At 38.2% G+C, this 17,671-nt stretch overlaps 1 protein-coding gene across 3 annotated transcripts in view; it reads right to left on the bottom strand.

The window, feature by feature from the left end:
- Positions 1 to 278: 278 nt before the first annotated feature.
- The window catches only part of tmtc3 (transmembrane O-mannosyltransferase targeting cadherins 3), a 29,619-nt gene continuing 12,226 nt past the window's right edge, over positions 279 to 17,671 (bottom strand). For all 3 annotated transcript variants that reach the window (XM_085462637.1, XM_085462635.1, XM_085462638.1), the window contains exons 7-14: positions 16,456 to 16,708; positions 13,503 to 13,651; positions 13,173 to 13,293; positions 12,893 to 13,004; positions 6,499 to 6,602; positions 5,656 to 5,825; positions 5,190 to 5,416; positions 279 to 3,272 (exon numbers count right to left, since the gene is read on the bottom strand). In XM_085462637.1, coding sequence (XP_085318763.1) covers positions 2,374 to 3,272; positions 5,190 to 5,416; positions 5,656 to 5,825; positions 6,499 to 6,602; positions 12,893 to 13,004; positions 13,173 to 13,293; positions 13,503 to 13,651; positions 16,456 to 16,708 — 2,035 coding nt within the window. In that variant the 3' untranslated portion in view covers positions 279 to 2,373. The remainder of the gene's footprint in view (positions 3,273 to 5,189; positions 5,417 to 5,655; positions 5,826 to 6,498; positions 6,603 to 12,892; positions 13,005 to 13,172; positions 13,294 to 13,502; positions 13,652 to 16,455; positions 16,709 to 17,671) is intronic.

Raw genomic sequence — 17,671 nt, 5'->3', positions numbered from 1 at the left:
CTTGCATGTCACCCTGCAGTTAAATTCAACAGCAGTGGGGAAAAAATAAATTACTCTTTAAATTTTGTAATTTTTGTTTACTTTAGACTTCTACACAACCTTGAACCTTTTTGCAACCACAGGACTCCCCCCCCCCCCCATTAGAAGAAACAGGTTTAAGGCACCTCTAGCAATAGCTTCCTTTTTCAAAGACTGAAATTTTCTGCAGCAAATCAGTAGGATCAATCCATTTCAAGAACATTTACTGTACGTTAGTAACACACACAGAAGAACAGGCACAGAGTTTTCAGCTAGTTTTATTTAATAACCGACACCCCCACCACCAACAGATAAAATAAAATAAAAAAACCACCAAAAAAAAAAAAAAAAAAAATCTTACAAAAATTTACTCAAAATGAGGCGAAACAGAAGTCGTGGCAAACTGGATGCATCCTTGTTCCAAACTGTACTTGTTTAACTGGACAGCCAGTTGAATGATTTCGTACATGTTTAACACTGACATGAACTCTACTGAAATACAGGACTTTAAAAAACAAACAAAAAAACAAAAAACAAACATGTGACGATACACACAAATTTGCAGAGACTAAATAACGCACCTTGAAATGAAACAATTACCAGTGGTAAACAAAAACATCTAGCGCATACCAAAATAATAAATAACACTGGATACAATATCCTGTAAATGTATGTACATAGGGTCACGCAATGCATAGCAAGATTTTGTAGTACCACTACAATACTCCTAATCTACAGTAATCAGATCTCCTATTTGAAATTTAAAAAAAAAAAAAAAAAAAAAAAGTACCAAGCAAAACAATTTGCTGAAACAAATTACGGCACTGTGAAGAGGAAACCACATGTAGTCAATAGGCTGCTCTTCATGACTATCATGGCTTCTGTAGATGGCTGTGACAGTAACAATTTGCAGTACCAGGTAGTATTCAAGCTTGTCACTTCCTCACCATTACTGATTTAAGCATCAGACCTCTTGAACAGTAGCCAATCAGCCACAGGGTTTTATAGTGGTGTAATGACAAAAAATAAAAATAAAAAGAGCCAAGGACACAAGAGGGAGAAATCTGTGCACTTTAAAAAAAACAAAAAGAAACAAACAAACTAAAAACTATGTGCGCATGTTCACCAGCAGATCAAGTGTAGTTTTATTGTTGATACTTCGGGGCATTTTTGATCCGACTGATCACATAGCTGTAAATACTGGAAAAACAACCCCCGCCCCCCTCCAAATACAAGGTCTATTATCAAAATTTGAAAATGTTGAATACCTCAATGTTTCAGTCCCAGCAAGATAAAACAAAAAAATAAAAATCATGACTGCAGAGAAGTGTGTCGGGAGATCCATTTTTGGATGGATTTTCAAATGTGCTCTGAAAATCCCCCCCTCCCCCTTTCTTCTGATGTGAAAGGACCTTTGGCAAATGAAGAACGCATGACGCTGAGGATGACCGTGCGTCACTGTTGACGGTCATATAAAATGGGTCTCGCCAATGTCAAAGCAATGTCTATGGGAGTTTACTGGGAAAGACGGAGGGGGGAAAAGCAAAAAAAACAAAACAAAACAAAAAACCCCAAGACATCCAAAACATCTCTAATGGGGCCATGGTGTCTGAAGCATAGGAGCCAGCTGTAGAGATGTTAGGGGGAGGGATGGGTAATGTGACAAAAGGAATAAGATAAATATCTTTAGATAGGTTCACAATGAAATTTTGAGGTAAAGACTGCAGTAGCAGGAAGTACTGAGTGAGATCAATAAAGATTAACAAATGTTGCTGCAATGGAATACACATATGTAGATTGATGTCAATGTAGTATGGAGTCATTTTGTTCACTGTATGTTTTATTTTGAGGGGGCAAACTCTGCAGATATAATCCTGCTTTGAGGAAATCTGCCAAACATGTCACTTCCCTTAATTGTCCACGATACAATCATTCTGTTTTTAAAAACAATAGCGCAATGACTCACATCTTGGTGAGACAAAAAAAAAAAAAAATCCAGTGATAAACAATGATTACAAATGAAAAAACAAACTACTACCGATCTATGATATGTGATCCCATTCAGATAAAGCACATATGCACACATAGGCATCTACATAAGCTTTAAATAGATCATCCCAAGTTTGCTTTGTGCTTAATTTTACTGTTAATGTTGTGAATTTCATGTGCAGATCAAAATTTCCCTTAAATAATTAATGTTAAACCAGCAGACAATACTGAGTGGCCTGTGAAAGCAGATAAATCAAAGAAATAAAGTGATAATTGATTATGATTACACATTGCTAAAGGGGAGAAGTCTTAGTTGGAGCATTAAAGAGCTCCGGAAAAGTAGTCCAGCTAAAAATGGCAACAATGTCAATCACCACTCAATATGCGCTCAATCTCCTCTAGTCTCTTCAAGGCAGCTGCTCTTTTTTTCTCTATATCTTTAATGTCCTTCGTGGACTTACCCTTAGTCCGCTTGTCAGACTGGCTATTATCTAAAGATTTTGATTGGTCCACACCCACACCTCTGACACTTTCTGTAGAGGATTTCCGCTCATTCTTCTCATCCCCAACCTCCTTTCCAACTGCATCAACACCCCTCCCTTCCTCTCCACCCGCAGCAGCCTCTTCCGTGCCCTCCTTAACACTCTGCAGCACTTCCTCCTTGGATGATGCAGCTACCCCCTCCGTGGTTGCTCCTTCAGTGGTAGCTGAAGACAGTGGTCGGCCTGCTGCACTCATGGCAGCCATTTTACTACGTACAATACTCAAGTGGCGACGCACATACTCCTCATTTGGTGCCAGGTCCAGCGTTTCCTCCAGGCATCGCTCGGCCCGTGGCAGGTCGCGCTCCTCAAAGTAGACCACGCACAAGTTGTGCTTCCCTTGGACATTGGTGGGGTCCATGCGTAAAATACGCTCAAAACAGGCCTTAGCACCACGGGTGTCCTTCTTGTGATTCATGAGGATGTCACCCTTAAGGATTAGGCCCTTGATGTGCTCTGGATGGTGGTGTAGCAACTCATCCAACACAGGTAATGCGTCGACTTCACGTTTTGATTGAGAGTAGAGCAAAGCTAGGTTAAACAGAGCACTGCGGAAACCAGCCTGCAGACCAATGGCTTTGCGCATCCACCGCTCAGCTGCTGCATTTTCATTTGCATCCATGGCCAGCATGCCAAGATTGAAATAGCCATTGGCATCGTCAGGCTCCTCCTCCACATAGGTGAGGAATCGACGGTTGGCCTCAGGCCAGAACTTGGGCTCACCTGTCACAGGAAACAGACACAAAGCACAGGGTGAATTTGGGTAATCAAACGTTGATATTCAACCACAAAAGGTGCTTTTATGTGCATTGTGCAAGATTTTGTTTACCCTTAGCTGGTATGAAAAAGTTTAAAACAATAATGGCTAAATGTGACAAAATCCATTGGAAACAAACTTTGTAAATCATGTTTACTGCAATCTTTTTTTACAGTTTGAGGTTTTGTGATTTTGTTATGTCTCTTTTCCACAATCACTTAAGGGCACTGAGTGGATAGTCAGCACCACCAGTGATTGAACCAAGGTTTTTCATGTATTGAAATGTGGATTAATTGACTTTTCTCCCCCAAATATTTGCTAATATTGATATATTAGTATGGAATCCACAATTCAAAAACCTGAGGGATGGAGGTTTGTGAGAGTTAATATGTGCATGGGTTTTCAGCTTATTTAAAAATCAGACTGTAGAATTTATGAGAGACTGTACTGGATGCTAGGACAGTCTATTTTACAACAGCACACTGTTAAGCTAACCTTTATTGAAATTAATTTGTCTTACAATGCATGTCTATTTATCTACGGTAGAAAAGATTGTGGACTTATTGGTCTTGGTGTCAGAACTGACAATGGATCGTATACAGAGCTATCCATCTGTCCATCCTTGCATCCATTTATCCATGGTAGCTGGGATAGGCTCCTGCCAACTCGCAACTCTTACACAGGGAAAATGAATATTTGCCTCCTTCTGGATCTTTTGTTCTTTTTGCACATTTGCATAAAACTAATCTTAATATTAGACAAAGATACTCTGAGTAAAAACAAAATGGAATTTTTTTAAAATGACAATCGAATTTATTCAGGAAAAAAAAGATTATCTCAACTAATCATAATGCATCCATTTTTTGAAAAGCTGAATTCGATTTCATTTGCTAGAGCCAGGCCGATTATTGCCAGACCTGTTGAACCAAGAATTCCCCGAAATACAAACTGTTTGACAAGGTGAAACAAAAGGAAAGTGGAAACGTGCTCTGATGAACTTAACTAATAAAGTAATTGCTAGTGTTTTTCAAATAATTTTGCACGAAATATATATATATATTTTTTAAAAAGTGCTGTACTTGATATGTTTAGCCCCTTACAATCAGTAAGGCGTTCTGATTGACCTGCGGCAGCAATGTTCCAGCAGCAGTTTGGTGGGTCATTTAAAAACAGAGGTGGGAAGTAATGATGTACAAAGACAGGAGAAGAGAGGAAGAAGAGAAGTTAGATTTGATAAAATGGAAATTTAAAGCGCAAGTCCTCATGTTTTAAAATCAGATTCTGGGTCGTACATGTGACATTGTTTTTTTTGTGATATTGTGAAATCTGCTGCAAAACAAACAAAGGTAGATCAACTGTGTTATTTAACGGTTGAATGGAAATACTCTGCAAGTTGGTGCAGGATAAACAGGTTAGTTTGCTGTTCGCTGATGGATTTAAAGTAAATAACAGTGTTTATGACCAGTACACAGTGTCTGTCTAGTATAAAGTTAATATGACCAGCAGGTCAGCTAATCACCTGTACACTAAGAAAACCTAATGGAACTCTCAATAGAAATTATTGTGAGTTGTGTTTCTTTTCCCATGCTGAGTCATTACAACTGATATTATGGTTTTGCCATCTGTGTTTAAAAAAAATAAAAAATACAGGGGTGGAGAAACTAGTAAACACTTTTATCACTGAGCTGATGAAGGATGAATGAACAGAAACTTGGCTAAGAACATCTGTCAGTACATGCAGTGTGCGCTTCAAAATAAGCATCTGGTTACACCCTAAAGGTAATACAAGGTTATTTCCTTTAACAAGTGACAAGTAAGGCTCTCCTCATTCCTCTTATGAGGAACAATCATGCTTAAATTATTTATATCTTCATTACACTCACCAGACTCCTGCATGAGAAGTGCTGAGTTAAAGAGTGCCAGCTTGTGGCGTGGGTTGAGCTCCAGAGCATGGTTGAAGTTCTTCAGGGCTTCAGATGGGTCTTTCATCTCAATGTAGACGATGGCCAGGTTATACCACAGGTCAGCATTGGTGCGATCAAGCTCCAAGGCTCTGAGATAGGCATCCCGGGCTTCTGTAAGCTTGTTCATCTTGAGAAGCAGTTCCCCTCTGAGTCAAAAAGAAAACAAATAAATAAATACATATAGAGGTGATAATGCAAAAAACACTAACACATTACTACATTACTTGACCAACAAAATTTGAGATAAGGGGAATGTCTCAGTACAAATCTTTGACAGTAATACATTTAAGATCAAGATTTTATTCATTTATTAAAGAATATGTGTGCCATTTTAACTCTTTATCTGACAGATAAAGAGTTTAAAAAAAATCAAAACAAAACTTGCCTGCTGATGTAAGCTTGTTTGAAGTCTGGTCTCATGCTTATTGCTTGCCGGTAGAGCTGATCAGCCTCCTCCAGTCGCGAATCATTGGCCCGGATCAGATTTGCTAGGTTTATGTAAACATTGAGATGGTTTGGGGCAACACGCGTCGCATACTTCTTACCAGGAATAACCTAATGTGTGGACAAACAACATTTCATTAGAATCAAAGCTTGTGTAACATCAAATAAAGTAGAGAATTTGAAGGGAGTGGAAAAAAATCATCATATTACAGTCTGTTATGAGAGATTAGATTTTAATGCAGATTTCTAGTCCCTGTTTTTTGGCTCAGGCCTTTCTGGGTAATGCAACTTGCAACTATACCTCTTATCACTATCATTGCTTTTATCCTGGGAAGGTTGTTTTCCTGAATAGAAGAACTTGGTACCCCCAGTAAAAGTTTGCATTATAAGAAAGTTATTTTTGCTTTTTCAACCAGTTTTGTTAATTGTTGTTTACTTATTTACTGAAAGTGGAGTTAAAATAACAAGGATATTTACTTAATGTTTCTGCCATGTAAGGTATAGTCACCCCAGAAACCCCATATCTGAGCCAGGAATAATCCTGTAAGTGTTGATCCTAACATTGTAATTAAATAAGCAAAATAACTATAATTCATCAACATCATGCCCACGTTCGTTATATATAATTAAAGTTTTCCATGATATGACTGAAAGGCTGTTGTATGCTGCATGATCTGCCACCATCAGGTGGTAAACAGTGACTACAATGAACCTTACAGCCAGGAATGAGTAACAATTGCATAAAAGGAAGCAGAAAAAAACAAAAAAGCAAATGATTAAATACCTGCGGCATGAGGGATTTGGCAACCAAGTAAGCCTCTTCTGCCTCTTTGGACTTGTTCAAATTCTTGTAGGTTCTTCCAACATTCATGTGAGCACCAATATCATCTGCAGCAACAAGAATGAGAAAGAGCAGTGAGAAAACAAAATCCTACTCCATCTGTTTATGTGTGTTTTAACACATTTACTAAACATGACTATATTAAATACCAACTAATGCTAAACATGACTAGAAAATATAAATGATTTTCAACTATACCATCAATAGTGTAAGACAAAACAAGCAACATTATTTTGAGGAGCTTATTTAATCCTTCTAGGAAGACGTAAGAAAAATTAAACTTTAAAAGAGGTCAGTTTGTAAAGCCAGAACTGATGCTTGATTAGCAGAGCAGGAAATCCTCGCTGGGAAAATGTGTTTACATTGCTAATCTTGGGGAAACACTTGTGGGTGATGAACCGGCAAAGCTGTGGATATCTCAGTTTATGGTAGGCTTCCTCTAAACTAAGGCATTAAGCACAAATGAAAAAAAAACAAAAACACAGACAGATGCCCAAGATATCGAAATGATACACTTTAGATCATAGGTGTCAAACTAAATTTGGCCTGCAGCCTAATTACATTTGGCCCGCGAAGCCATACCAAATTACTATTAGAGCTGGCCTACTGGTATTATACAGCTAATATATATATTGTTTAGTATTAAGCTTTGCTTGTTCCATATTCATATTCAAAACTTATTTGAGTCCATAAGAAAAGATTCATTCTTATATCTGGAGGAAGATTTTTTTTTTCAATAAATATTAACGTTAGCCCGCGACTTTGTTCCAGTTTTGAATCTTGGCCCACTGTGTATTTGAGTTTGACACCCCTGCTTTAGATAGTAGGATTATACTTTTGGCCTGTTTGACTGCAGTCATGAGATCTTAGAGTAAAATGAATGGACTCATAACAACTGACTGCCTATTAACTACAGTGGGGCAAAAAAGTATTTAGTCAGCCACCGATTGTGCAAGTACCCCCACTTAAAATGATGACAGAGGTCAGTAATTTGCACCAGAGGTACACTTCAACTGTGAGAGACAGAATGTGAAAAAAAAAATCCATGAATTCACATGGTAGGATTTGTAAACAATTTATTCGTAAACTAGGGTGGAAAATAAGTATTTGGTCACCTCAAACAAGGAAAATCTCTGGCTCTCACAGACCTGTAACGTCTTCTGTAAGAAGCTTTTCTGTCCCCCACTCGTTACCTGTATGAATGGCACCTGTTTGAACTCATCATCTGTATAAAAGACACCTGTCCACAGCCTCAAACAGTCAGACTCCAAACTCCGCCATGGCCAAGACCAAAGAGCTTTCGAAGGACACCAGGAAAAGTATTGTAGACCTGCACCAGACTGGGAAGAGTGAATCTACAATAGGCAAGCAGCTTGGTGTGAAAAAATCAACTGTGGGAGCAATCATCAGAAAATGGAAGACATACAAGACCACTGATAATCTCCCTCGATCTGGGGCTCCACGCAAGATCTCATCCCGTGGGGTCAAAATGATCATGAGAACAGTGAGCAAAGATCCCAGAACCACACGGGGGGACCTGGTGAATGACCTGCAGAGAGCTGGGACCAAAGTAACAAAGGTCACCATCAGTAACACACTACAACGGCAGGGAATCAAATCCCGCAGTGCCAGACGTGTCCCGCTGCTGAAGCCAGTGCATGTCCAGGCCCGTCTGAAGTTTGCCAGAGAGCACATGGATGATACAGCAGAGGATTGGGAGAATGTCATGTGGTCAAATGAAACCAAAGTAGAACTTTTTGGTATAAACTCAACTCGTCGTGTTTGGAGGAAGAAGAATACTGAGTTGCATCCCAAGAACACCATACCTACTGTGAAGCATGGGGGTGGAAACATCATGCTATGGGGCTGTTTTTCTGCCAAGGGGACAGGACGACTGATCCGTGTTAAGGACAGAATGAATGGGGCCATGTATCGTGAGATTTTGAGCCAAAACCTCCTTCCATCAGTGAGAACTTTGAAGATGAAACGAGGCTGGGTCTTCCAACATGACAATGATCCAAAACACACCGCCCGGGCAACAAAGGAGTGGCTCCGTAAGAAGCATTTGAAAGTCCTGGAGTGGCCTAGCCAGTCTCCAGACCTCAACCCCATAGAAAATCTGTGGCGGGAGTTGAAAGTCCGTGTTGCTCGGCGACAGCCCCAAAACATCACTGCTCTCGAGAAGATCTGCATGGAGGAATGGGCCAAAATACCAGCTACTGTGTGTGCAAACCTGGTAAAGACCTATAGTAAACGTTTGACCTCTGTTATTGCCAACAAAGGTTATGTTACAAAGTATTGAGTTGTATTTTTGTTGTTGACCAAATACTTATTTTCCACCCTGATTTACGAATAAATTCTTTACAAATCCTACCTTGTGGATTCATGGATTTTTTTTTTTTCACATTCTGTCTCTCACAGTTGAAGTGTACCTCTGGTGCAAATTACTGACCTCTGTCATCATTTTAGGTGGGGGAACTTGCACAATCGGTGGCTGACTAAATACTTTTTTGCCCCACTGTATGTGTCAAGAGAAGTTAAAAAAAAAAAAAAAGCTTGTTGGACTTTCAACTGAACTAGCTGTCCAGGGGATTTTTTGGTCATATTTTTAGCCAAGAGTGTTACTATGTAAGCATTTAATCTTCCAACAGTCACCCTTTTCATTTCTTCTAAACTGCTGCTGAATTAAATCATTGAGTTAACTTCATTACACAAAAACACCGTGTTACATGTGAATTTGCAGCCCATTTGATGGAGCCTACATTTAATTTCTCAATATTCTGTGTTTTTTCTTTGAATCTTTGCCATGCTTTAGTCTATTGTCGTCTGTCCCCCTTTATTTTTAATCTAATTTTACAATTTCCCATTGATTGTTTTTGTTCCCCTGACTATAGGAAAACAAGCAAATGCATTAACAGACAGCTTAGGTCTTTTGAGCAATGCACAATATCCTTTGTTAAAACAAGTTCCTACTTTACTAAAACTTAAATGAAAAAGGTTGGAACCAGTAGTTCAAACAGTTTATGATACACTATCAATGCAATCTGAAGTCACATTACTGGCTTACCACGTGACATAGCTGTTAAGAGTTTTTGGAAGAGTCAAGCAATAATGTAAGCAGTGATTACCTACAGTGGGGAAATAATTATTTAAACCCCTGCTGAATTTATAAGTTTGCTCACAAAGAAATGAAGTCTCTAAATTTTACGGTAGTTTCATTTTAATAGAGAGACAACATATCAGCTAAAAATCCAGAAAAAATACATTACATGAAAGGTGGAAGATCAGCCCAAAACTACATCCTGGCTGTCTGTGCTTGTTAGGTGCTTGGGACCACAGTCACCAAGAACACCACTGGTAACACACTACGCCGTGATGGACTGAAATCTTGCAGTGCCCACAAGTGTCCCCCTATTCAAGAAGGCAGATCTATATGCCTGTCTTAACCTTGCCATTTAACACGTAATGATTCAGAGAAGGTTTGGGAGAAAGTGCTGTGGTCAGATGAAATCAAAATCAAGCTCTTTATCATCAGTTGTGTTTGAAAAAAGAGAAATGCTGAGTATGACCCAAAGAACCCCATCCCCACAATCAAGCACAGAGGTGGAAACATTAACCTTTGAGGCTGTATTTCTGCCAAGTGTATTGACAACTTATTGCATTGAGGGGCCAATGGATGGAACGTATACTGTAAAAATTTGGATGAGAACCTTTTCTCAGCCAGAACACTGAAGAAAGGTCTTGGATGGTTCTTCCAGCATTACAATGACCGAAAACATACTGCCAAGGCAACAAAGGAGTGGCTAAAGAAGAAGCACATTAAGGTCATGGAGTGGAGTACATCCAGATTTTAATCCTATAGAAAATCTGTCAAGGGAACTGAAGCTTTGAGATGCCAAGCAGAAGCCAACAAACAAAGGATTTAGAGAGGCCTCTCTCTTTCTTAATAATTTCCTGTCCTTCATTGCTCCACAATCCAATAAAGGCAAAAGTGCTCCAATAACAATCTTACCGTACAAAAAAATACTAGGGTACTAAGTCATATTTTGCTTAGAGATCAAGTACTTATTTTACTCCGTGACATGCGGACACCTTTGGATTTGTTTTTTAGTTGACATTCTGTCGCTCTCCAATAAAATGAAACTACCATAAAAATTTTAGATTATTCATTTGTTTGCAAGGGAGAAAAACTCAGCAGGGAATCAAATAAGCATTTCACACACTGTATAAGCTTCCTTGATTTGCTGTTTGAATTTGAAGAGGAAAAATGGTATCTTGTGTAAGTGCAACTATTGTACAATAGTTGCTGTGTGCATTTTTAAATACGAAAGAAAAAACAAAACAAAAAACCTTACAAATACTTCTACATGACAAACAAAATTAGCAAAAATCATACCCTGAAATAAGATAATCAAAAAGCACAATGACTTGTACTTGCTTACTATTCCTACAAATTGAAAAATGAACAATGTTATGAGAAGTACAATGAGAACCTCTGACCATCTCAAGCTAGAATTACTTTCTTGCAGTTGTATCCAGCCACCAGTGAAACTGAGGTTATTTACATGACAGACATAAAACATGGTTTCTGGCAGAAAAGTAAATAGGCCTGAGGACTGTTATGGGTCTTTTTGGCTACACCATGGGTAGAGCACTAATGGGCTAGAGCAGCGGTCCCCAACCTTTTTTGCGCCACGAACCGGTTTATGCCCGACAATATTTTCACGGACCGGCCTTTAAGGTGTTGCGGATAAATACAACAATATAAAACTAGTACCGGTACCGAAAAAAAGAAGATTTATTCATAACACACGTGAACAGACCCAGGAAAACCGAGTAAACGATAAAAACGATAACAAAATAACGCCGAAAACCAATAAAAACCCTGAAAACCATACATTTCACACCTGAGCCTCAACTCTCGCGGCCCGGTACCAAACGACTCACAGACCGGTACCGGTCCAAGGCCGGGGGTTGGGGACCGCTGGGCTAGAGCACAAAGGCTAATTTCCTTCATGTAGACTGATAGATGGTTTAGTCTACCATAAACAATAGAAAGAGCAGCTGAACAATGTAAGGGATTTTTCTTTGATTCTTTTTCAATCAACAAACATTTTCATGCTCACCATGGTTAATGGCAAGAATAGGATCTCTCTCTCTCACTGAAACATATTCTAATTACAGTTATATAGTGGACATGGACACGGTTTTCCTTTGAGGGTATCCACATTCAAATTGGACGAAGGGTTTAGGAATTTCAGCTCTTTAACATGTGCAACCCTCTTTTTAAAGGAACCTACAGTAATTGGACAGTTGACTCAGAGGCCATTTCATGGGCAGGTGTGGGCAATTCCTTTGTTTTGTCATTATCAATTAAGCAGATAAAAGGCCTGGAGCTGATCTGAGGTCTGGTGCTTCCATCTGAAAGACTGTGCTGTGAACCGACAACATGCAGTCAGAGCAGCTCTCCATGCAGGTGAAACAAGCCACCCTTAAGCTCTGAAAACAGAAAAACCCATCTGAGAAATTGCTACAATATTAGGAGTGACAAAATTTAAAGCTTGGTACATCCTGAGAAAGAAAGCAATTTTTAGAGCAGTATTTAGAGACCTATTGTCTGCCCAAAATGAGCTGAATGAAGTTAAATAATTGGGAGGCATTTCACAAGATACAGCCAAAACAACCCAGGAGTTTATTAAAGCAAAGAAGTGGAATATTCTTGAATAGCCAAGTCAGACATTTGATCTTAACCCAATCGAGCATGTATTTCGCGTGTTGAAGACTAAACTTCGGACAGAAAGGCACACAAACAAAAAGCAACTGAAAGCTGCTGCAGTATAGACCTGGCGTTAAAATGGAGGAAACCCAACTAAGTATTTGAAATGAAGTTTCATTAGAAATGAAATTTTATTTTTAGTTACTTAAGTTGAGTCCCTGAAATGAAGAGATTGTATTTAAAAATGCTTTAGTTCCTCACATTTTTATGCAATCTTTTTATTCAACCCACTAAACTAAAGCTGAATGTCTACACTTCTGGGTCTTTTTCATTTAATATTAGTGTTTAAAGCAGTTATACTGTATTATACGGTGTTTCTGTTTTTGTATACCTGTTGGAACAGGTAGAACAACAAGTAAAACAGTTACTCTCAACACAAAGAAAAATACTGTAACCTCATTTGGTATCCTCCACCAAAAAAAACAAATAGTTTGTAAGAAGATCAACTATTTGTTGATCTTCTTAAGAAAGAATTTTGCAAACTGTAGTGGATTTTTCATCACTTCCATGAAACCATCCTTCCTTTTTCAATGATTTATGAATGACATCAAAGTGTCTCACCTGGTTGGACTCGAGTAGCCTGGAGAAAATACCGCAAAGCCTTTGCATAATTGTTCTGATTTTCTAAAGCGTGGCCAACATTATTCCACAACTTGGCATTGTTCTTGTTAACCTGAGTAGATGACAAATTAAAAGAGACATAACGATAATAAACATTCGTCAGTTTTGTGAGTGGATGATTAATTCTGGTTTACTCAAAATTTTTAATCACAAGGTGTTTACAGACATTGGCAAACTGACATGACACTCTGCCACCACAAAAACAGCATTTCCATCATACCTTCAAGGCAGATGTAAAGAGAGTATATTCTGACTCCCAGTCCCAATTTCTATGAAAAGTTTTCACTGTGTACGTAGTTAGCAGCAGTCCAATCATCAACCAGGAAATCTTCTTCAATTGTCTACAAAGGACATTATTAAGCAGATCAATGTAATTTTAAATATACATTTTCACAATCTTCACAAAACCTAAATATCTGCACCAATATTAAAAAACAAAAAAACAAAAAAGGGTAAAAGTGTAACCACAAACAGAAACTCATAATTTCACAAACAGTTTTGCACTTCTGAGGGATTCTTCTTTTAAACGTCATTTTGGACAAGAACCTACCCTTTATGTGAGATCATCTTGAATCCATGTGCAACAAGAACACAGAACCCCATACTGGGAACATAAAGTACTCTCTCTGCTACGACAAACCCCACAGGGAAGAAGAGGTTGGATGCTGGAATAAAAGGCAGGACAATCAAAGACAGGGCCTGCAGGACACACACAAACACGCACAAAAGAAAGAAATAATATGTCAGTTCATATGACAAGCTCAGAGCTCTTTTTTTGAAATACTTGAACACTCAGAAATTATCATGGAGACGGACCTAAGGGGAAAAAAAAGTCTGTGTCTAAAAACAAGAAAACTGGATTTTGACGTGTTCAATTTGGCAGCTCTTTTGATGTTTAAATCTCAGAAGTTCATTAATACTTCATTCACTTGTAGGTAGCAGGTGGTTAGGTTAAAATCTGTAATTTGTAAAACTTACAATAATTTGCAGGATTTCTCATCTTTGTATGACAAACAGGTTAGCTTCATGTTCTTCACCAGTGAACACCTAAAGCACTCTTTAAAAGCTTGCTACATGACGATATAGGAATGACATTTACTGTCTGTCTATCTACAAAAGGATTAATTTAAAAAACAAAAACAAAACAAACAAAAAACCCAAAACCACCTCCCCCCTCAAAAAAACCCACCTAAAAGGTAAAACTGATGTCACATTAGCCACAATGCCACCAAGTTCACACACTACATCTCTTTGAACTCAGCCTTAATTTTGCTATCAGCTAAACGCCTACAAAATTTGTCTATGATTTCATCTTACAAATATGCAAAACTACTGGACTGACCAATCTACAAAATATCAAACAGAATTCCAAATAAAGACGGGCTTCAGCACTAAAAACTGACTCTGTGATAGTTCCTGCAGCACATCTACAATCTAGAATGGGGCTCCTCAGTGGACAGTGGTTGTCTAAAACTATTTATTAATATCTCATGCTCCATGTTAGACAGCTGGCAACCTTGTAGTGATGCAGTATGTTAATGTGTTGTGATATTGTTATGCAACATTTTCCAAAAGGCTCTTAGCAAACCAGAATAAACAATGCAAAAGGTCATAATTCAGTGTTTTGTGCTGACTTGTGTTCCCCTTTCTAAAGCTGAAGCTTAGAGCAATATTGTGAGCAAGTTTACTGACCTTTAAGCATGAGAACAATGAACCTATTGCACAACACATGCTAATTTGTTTCTATGTACCTCTGTAAACATTCACCACCCATTCATCCCTTCAAAGCTCAACTAAGAACTTGTGTTTCATTGCTCATTTCTGCTGGCCAACTTCATTTGCCGAAAAAAGCTAAATATACACAAAGAGTGGTAATAAAATTTGTCTTAAAAGAAAACAAACAACAACCCCCCCCCCCACACACACACACAAAACATAATGGTAAACTATTGCATCAGGTTGTATGTTGAGCCACTACCCAATTTAGCAGGATAAAGTATCATTATCTGGAATGTCTACTAAGCAGTGGATATGACCAGTGGACACAAGGAACCACTTTAGCTTTTTATTCTAAAGTCAGGGCTCTTCTATGGTACTTTGCATTTAAAAAAAACAAACAAACAAAAAAAACACACACACACAAAAATGAGTTCTAGTACTTAGAATCTGTTTACATCCCATTAAGCTATGCAAACTGTATGCAATGTGAACCCAGGGCACTACAGAGGGGGATAAAGGGCCTACAGTTAGAATGTAGTAGAAAGTAATTCAAGTCAGCATGTTATTCTTTTCCCCACAAGCAGACAGATGCTATTAAAACAAAAAAACAATCCCCCCCCCCCCCCAAAAAAAGAACAAAAAAAACTAAAAACTATTTTGGCCAATGCAGATCATATGCTTAGGCTATTACAGATACTCAACTCAAAATACTGTTGTATTTTGAGTTGAGTACAATGAATACTGTACAATATAAAGCACTTTGAGGCAACTGTTGCTATATAACTAAAACTGAATTGAATTGAAGTCAATATTGTGCAAATACTTCAAGAACCTTGCTATGTTCCCCAAGAAAGGAAACCACATTTTGTTGGTCATATGTCTCACTAGTAATACTTTTGATTTTTCTTTTTACTGACCTCCAAACTTTCCTAAATACTTAAGAACAATGGTTATAAAGAGTGCTGTTCAAAAGTCTTACAGTACTGAAAATCTATTATTTTGTTGTGTGTTATTTTGATGTAAAGCTAGAAATAAGGATTTGGGAATGTTTAAAAACAGAAGATGTGAAAAGGAGACATTTATGATCCTATACATTTCCAATTCCATTCAAATCCAATTGCCATTTCACTATTTTTCAACAAAATGAAGGAAAACATAGATATATTTGTGTTATGTGTTCTATTAAAGTTTTATATGTCAAAGGGCTTCTGCTTTTCAGCAACAAATAAAAGCCTGTCACTGGTCAAGGCCACACCACCAGAAGACGAATACCTTAAGCTTTGTTTACTGGGAAACAGAAAAGCTCTCTTATCACAGATACAAAAAATAATGAAGGCCAAAATCCAATCAGCAGAAGTACTGTCAAAAGACAGCTTTTAGCAGTGGTCTCAGGAGAAAAAAAAAGGGCCAAACACTTGGGGTTGGACAAGACATTAATATTTCACAGTGGGTGGCTAGAAATAATATAAATAATTACAAGTTTTAGATTTGTGGCAGTAGCAGAAGAGTTAATGTAAGGAGACTAACAAAACAGAATAAAATGCAATATATCAAACCCACAGTGAAACAGGACGGTGGGTATATTTAAGTCTGGGGCTCATATGCCCACACTGGATGTGGAGATGATGCATCAAACTGATTACAACCTGACCAAGCAGAGGTAACACTTTAGTTTTCAGAACTGCCTAACTGTCTGGTTTATTTTTGTGAAAAAAATAAAAATGTACATGCACGCGCGCACGCACACACACACACACACACAATTTAACCACATTTTCTCTCACCATGATGACTGTCTTGGCAGAACTGTGTCTGTATCGCAGACTGTGATAAGCAAGCAGTCCTAGAAAAATGTAAAATACTAGTGTAGCCAGGTTACGCAGATCTACAAGTGATTCCACCAGGGGGATTGTGCCCATAGTCCAGTCACAACAGAGCTCTGAGGGATTCAGCAGGAGCCATGCATTTACAGGAAGTAGGTAGTTGAAAGTCAGTTGTCTGGTGGGTGTAGTGCTGACTGCTGCAGGGTTATCAAATCTGCAAGAACATTACATAGGGAGAGAAGGAGATGATAAACATTACATATTATCCACTTTCCCTTTCCTTGGTGTTATCATGAAATTCTTAAATCATGAATGCTTTATTCTATCTGATTGGAAGGATCAAATTACTGCAAAACAAGTAAAGAAAAATGATTCAGAATTTATATTTTATTTTTGATATCAGATGCTGTGGATCACATTATATTCTTCTTGAAATAAAGTATATAATAAATGTGGAGGGTGAAAAAAATAAGGAAAACCATAGATGTCATGAAATGTGGGAGTGTATATAATAGTGTGCAATACAATATTATACTGTAGTGTATTTGTATTGTATCTAAGTTTAAGTGTTTTCTATCTGACAAATGAAATTCTTCCAGGACACAACACAAATCTACATAAATCACTACACTTCTGTCGTACGCTGGTTGTGCCATAGTCCTGCCCCCCTTGACTTCAATGCATACAGAATTTAATACAGAAACGGTTATCTAAGAATATAAACAAGGGTGATTTCGTATATTTTAAATTACATTGTATTTTGTTACATTCATAGTGTTACTCTGGCCCTTCGAGGCCAACCATTATGTTGATGTGGCCCTCTGTGAAAATGAGTTTGACACCCTTGCTCTAAAGGAATCTCAAAGTGTTTATAGTTCAAATTACCAATATGATGAACAGTCGCTACTGGTGGTGTGATCTCATAACAAGATGGTCTCTGGGTTTATCTATGCAGCTGCCAGTAAAGACGCTACAATAGGAACCGCAGGAGTGTTTTGTATCTGAACTGTTTGGGCAAAGCACATTGCCCAAACTTGCTTTACAGAGGCGTTTCAGTCCAAAATAATCACAGCTGGGGATTTTATAATCTAAAGGTGTGGTATTGTTATGGCTTGAACACAGAAATCGTCTCAGACAATCGGAGACAGCTTGAGGATTATAACTAGAGGATTAGGCC

The sequence above is a fragment of the Copadichromis virginalis genome, linkage group LG7 (assembly GCF_057382275.1).
Source record: "Copadichromis virginalis isolate Kocher_CV1m ecotype Utaka linkage group LG7, C_Virginalis_male_GT1.1, whole genome shotgun sequence".
NCBI classification, from domain to species: Eukaryota; Metazoa; Chordata; class Actinopteri; order Cichliformes; family Cichlidae; genus Copadichromis; species Copadichromis virginalis.
This window is presented reverse-complemented; position numbering and strand designations above follow the sequence as displayed.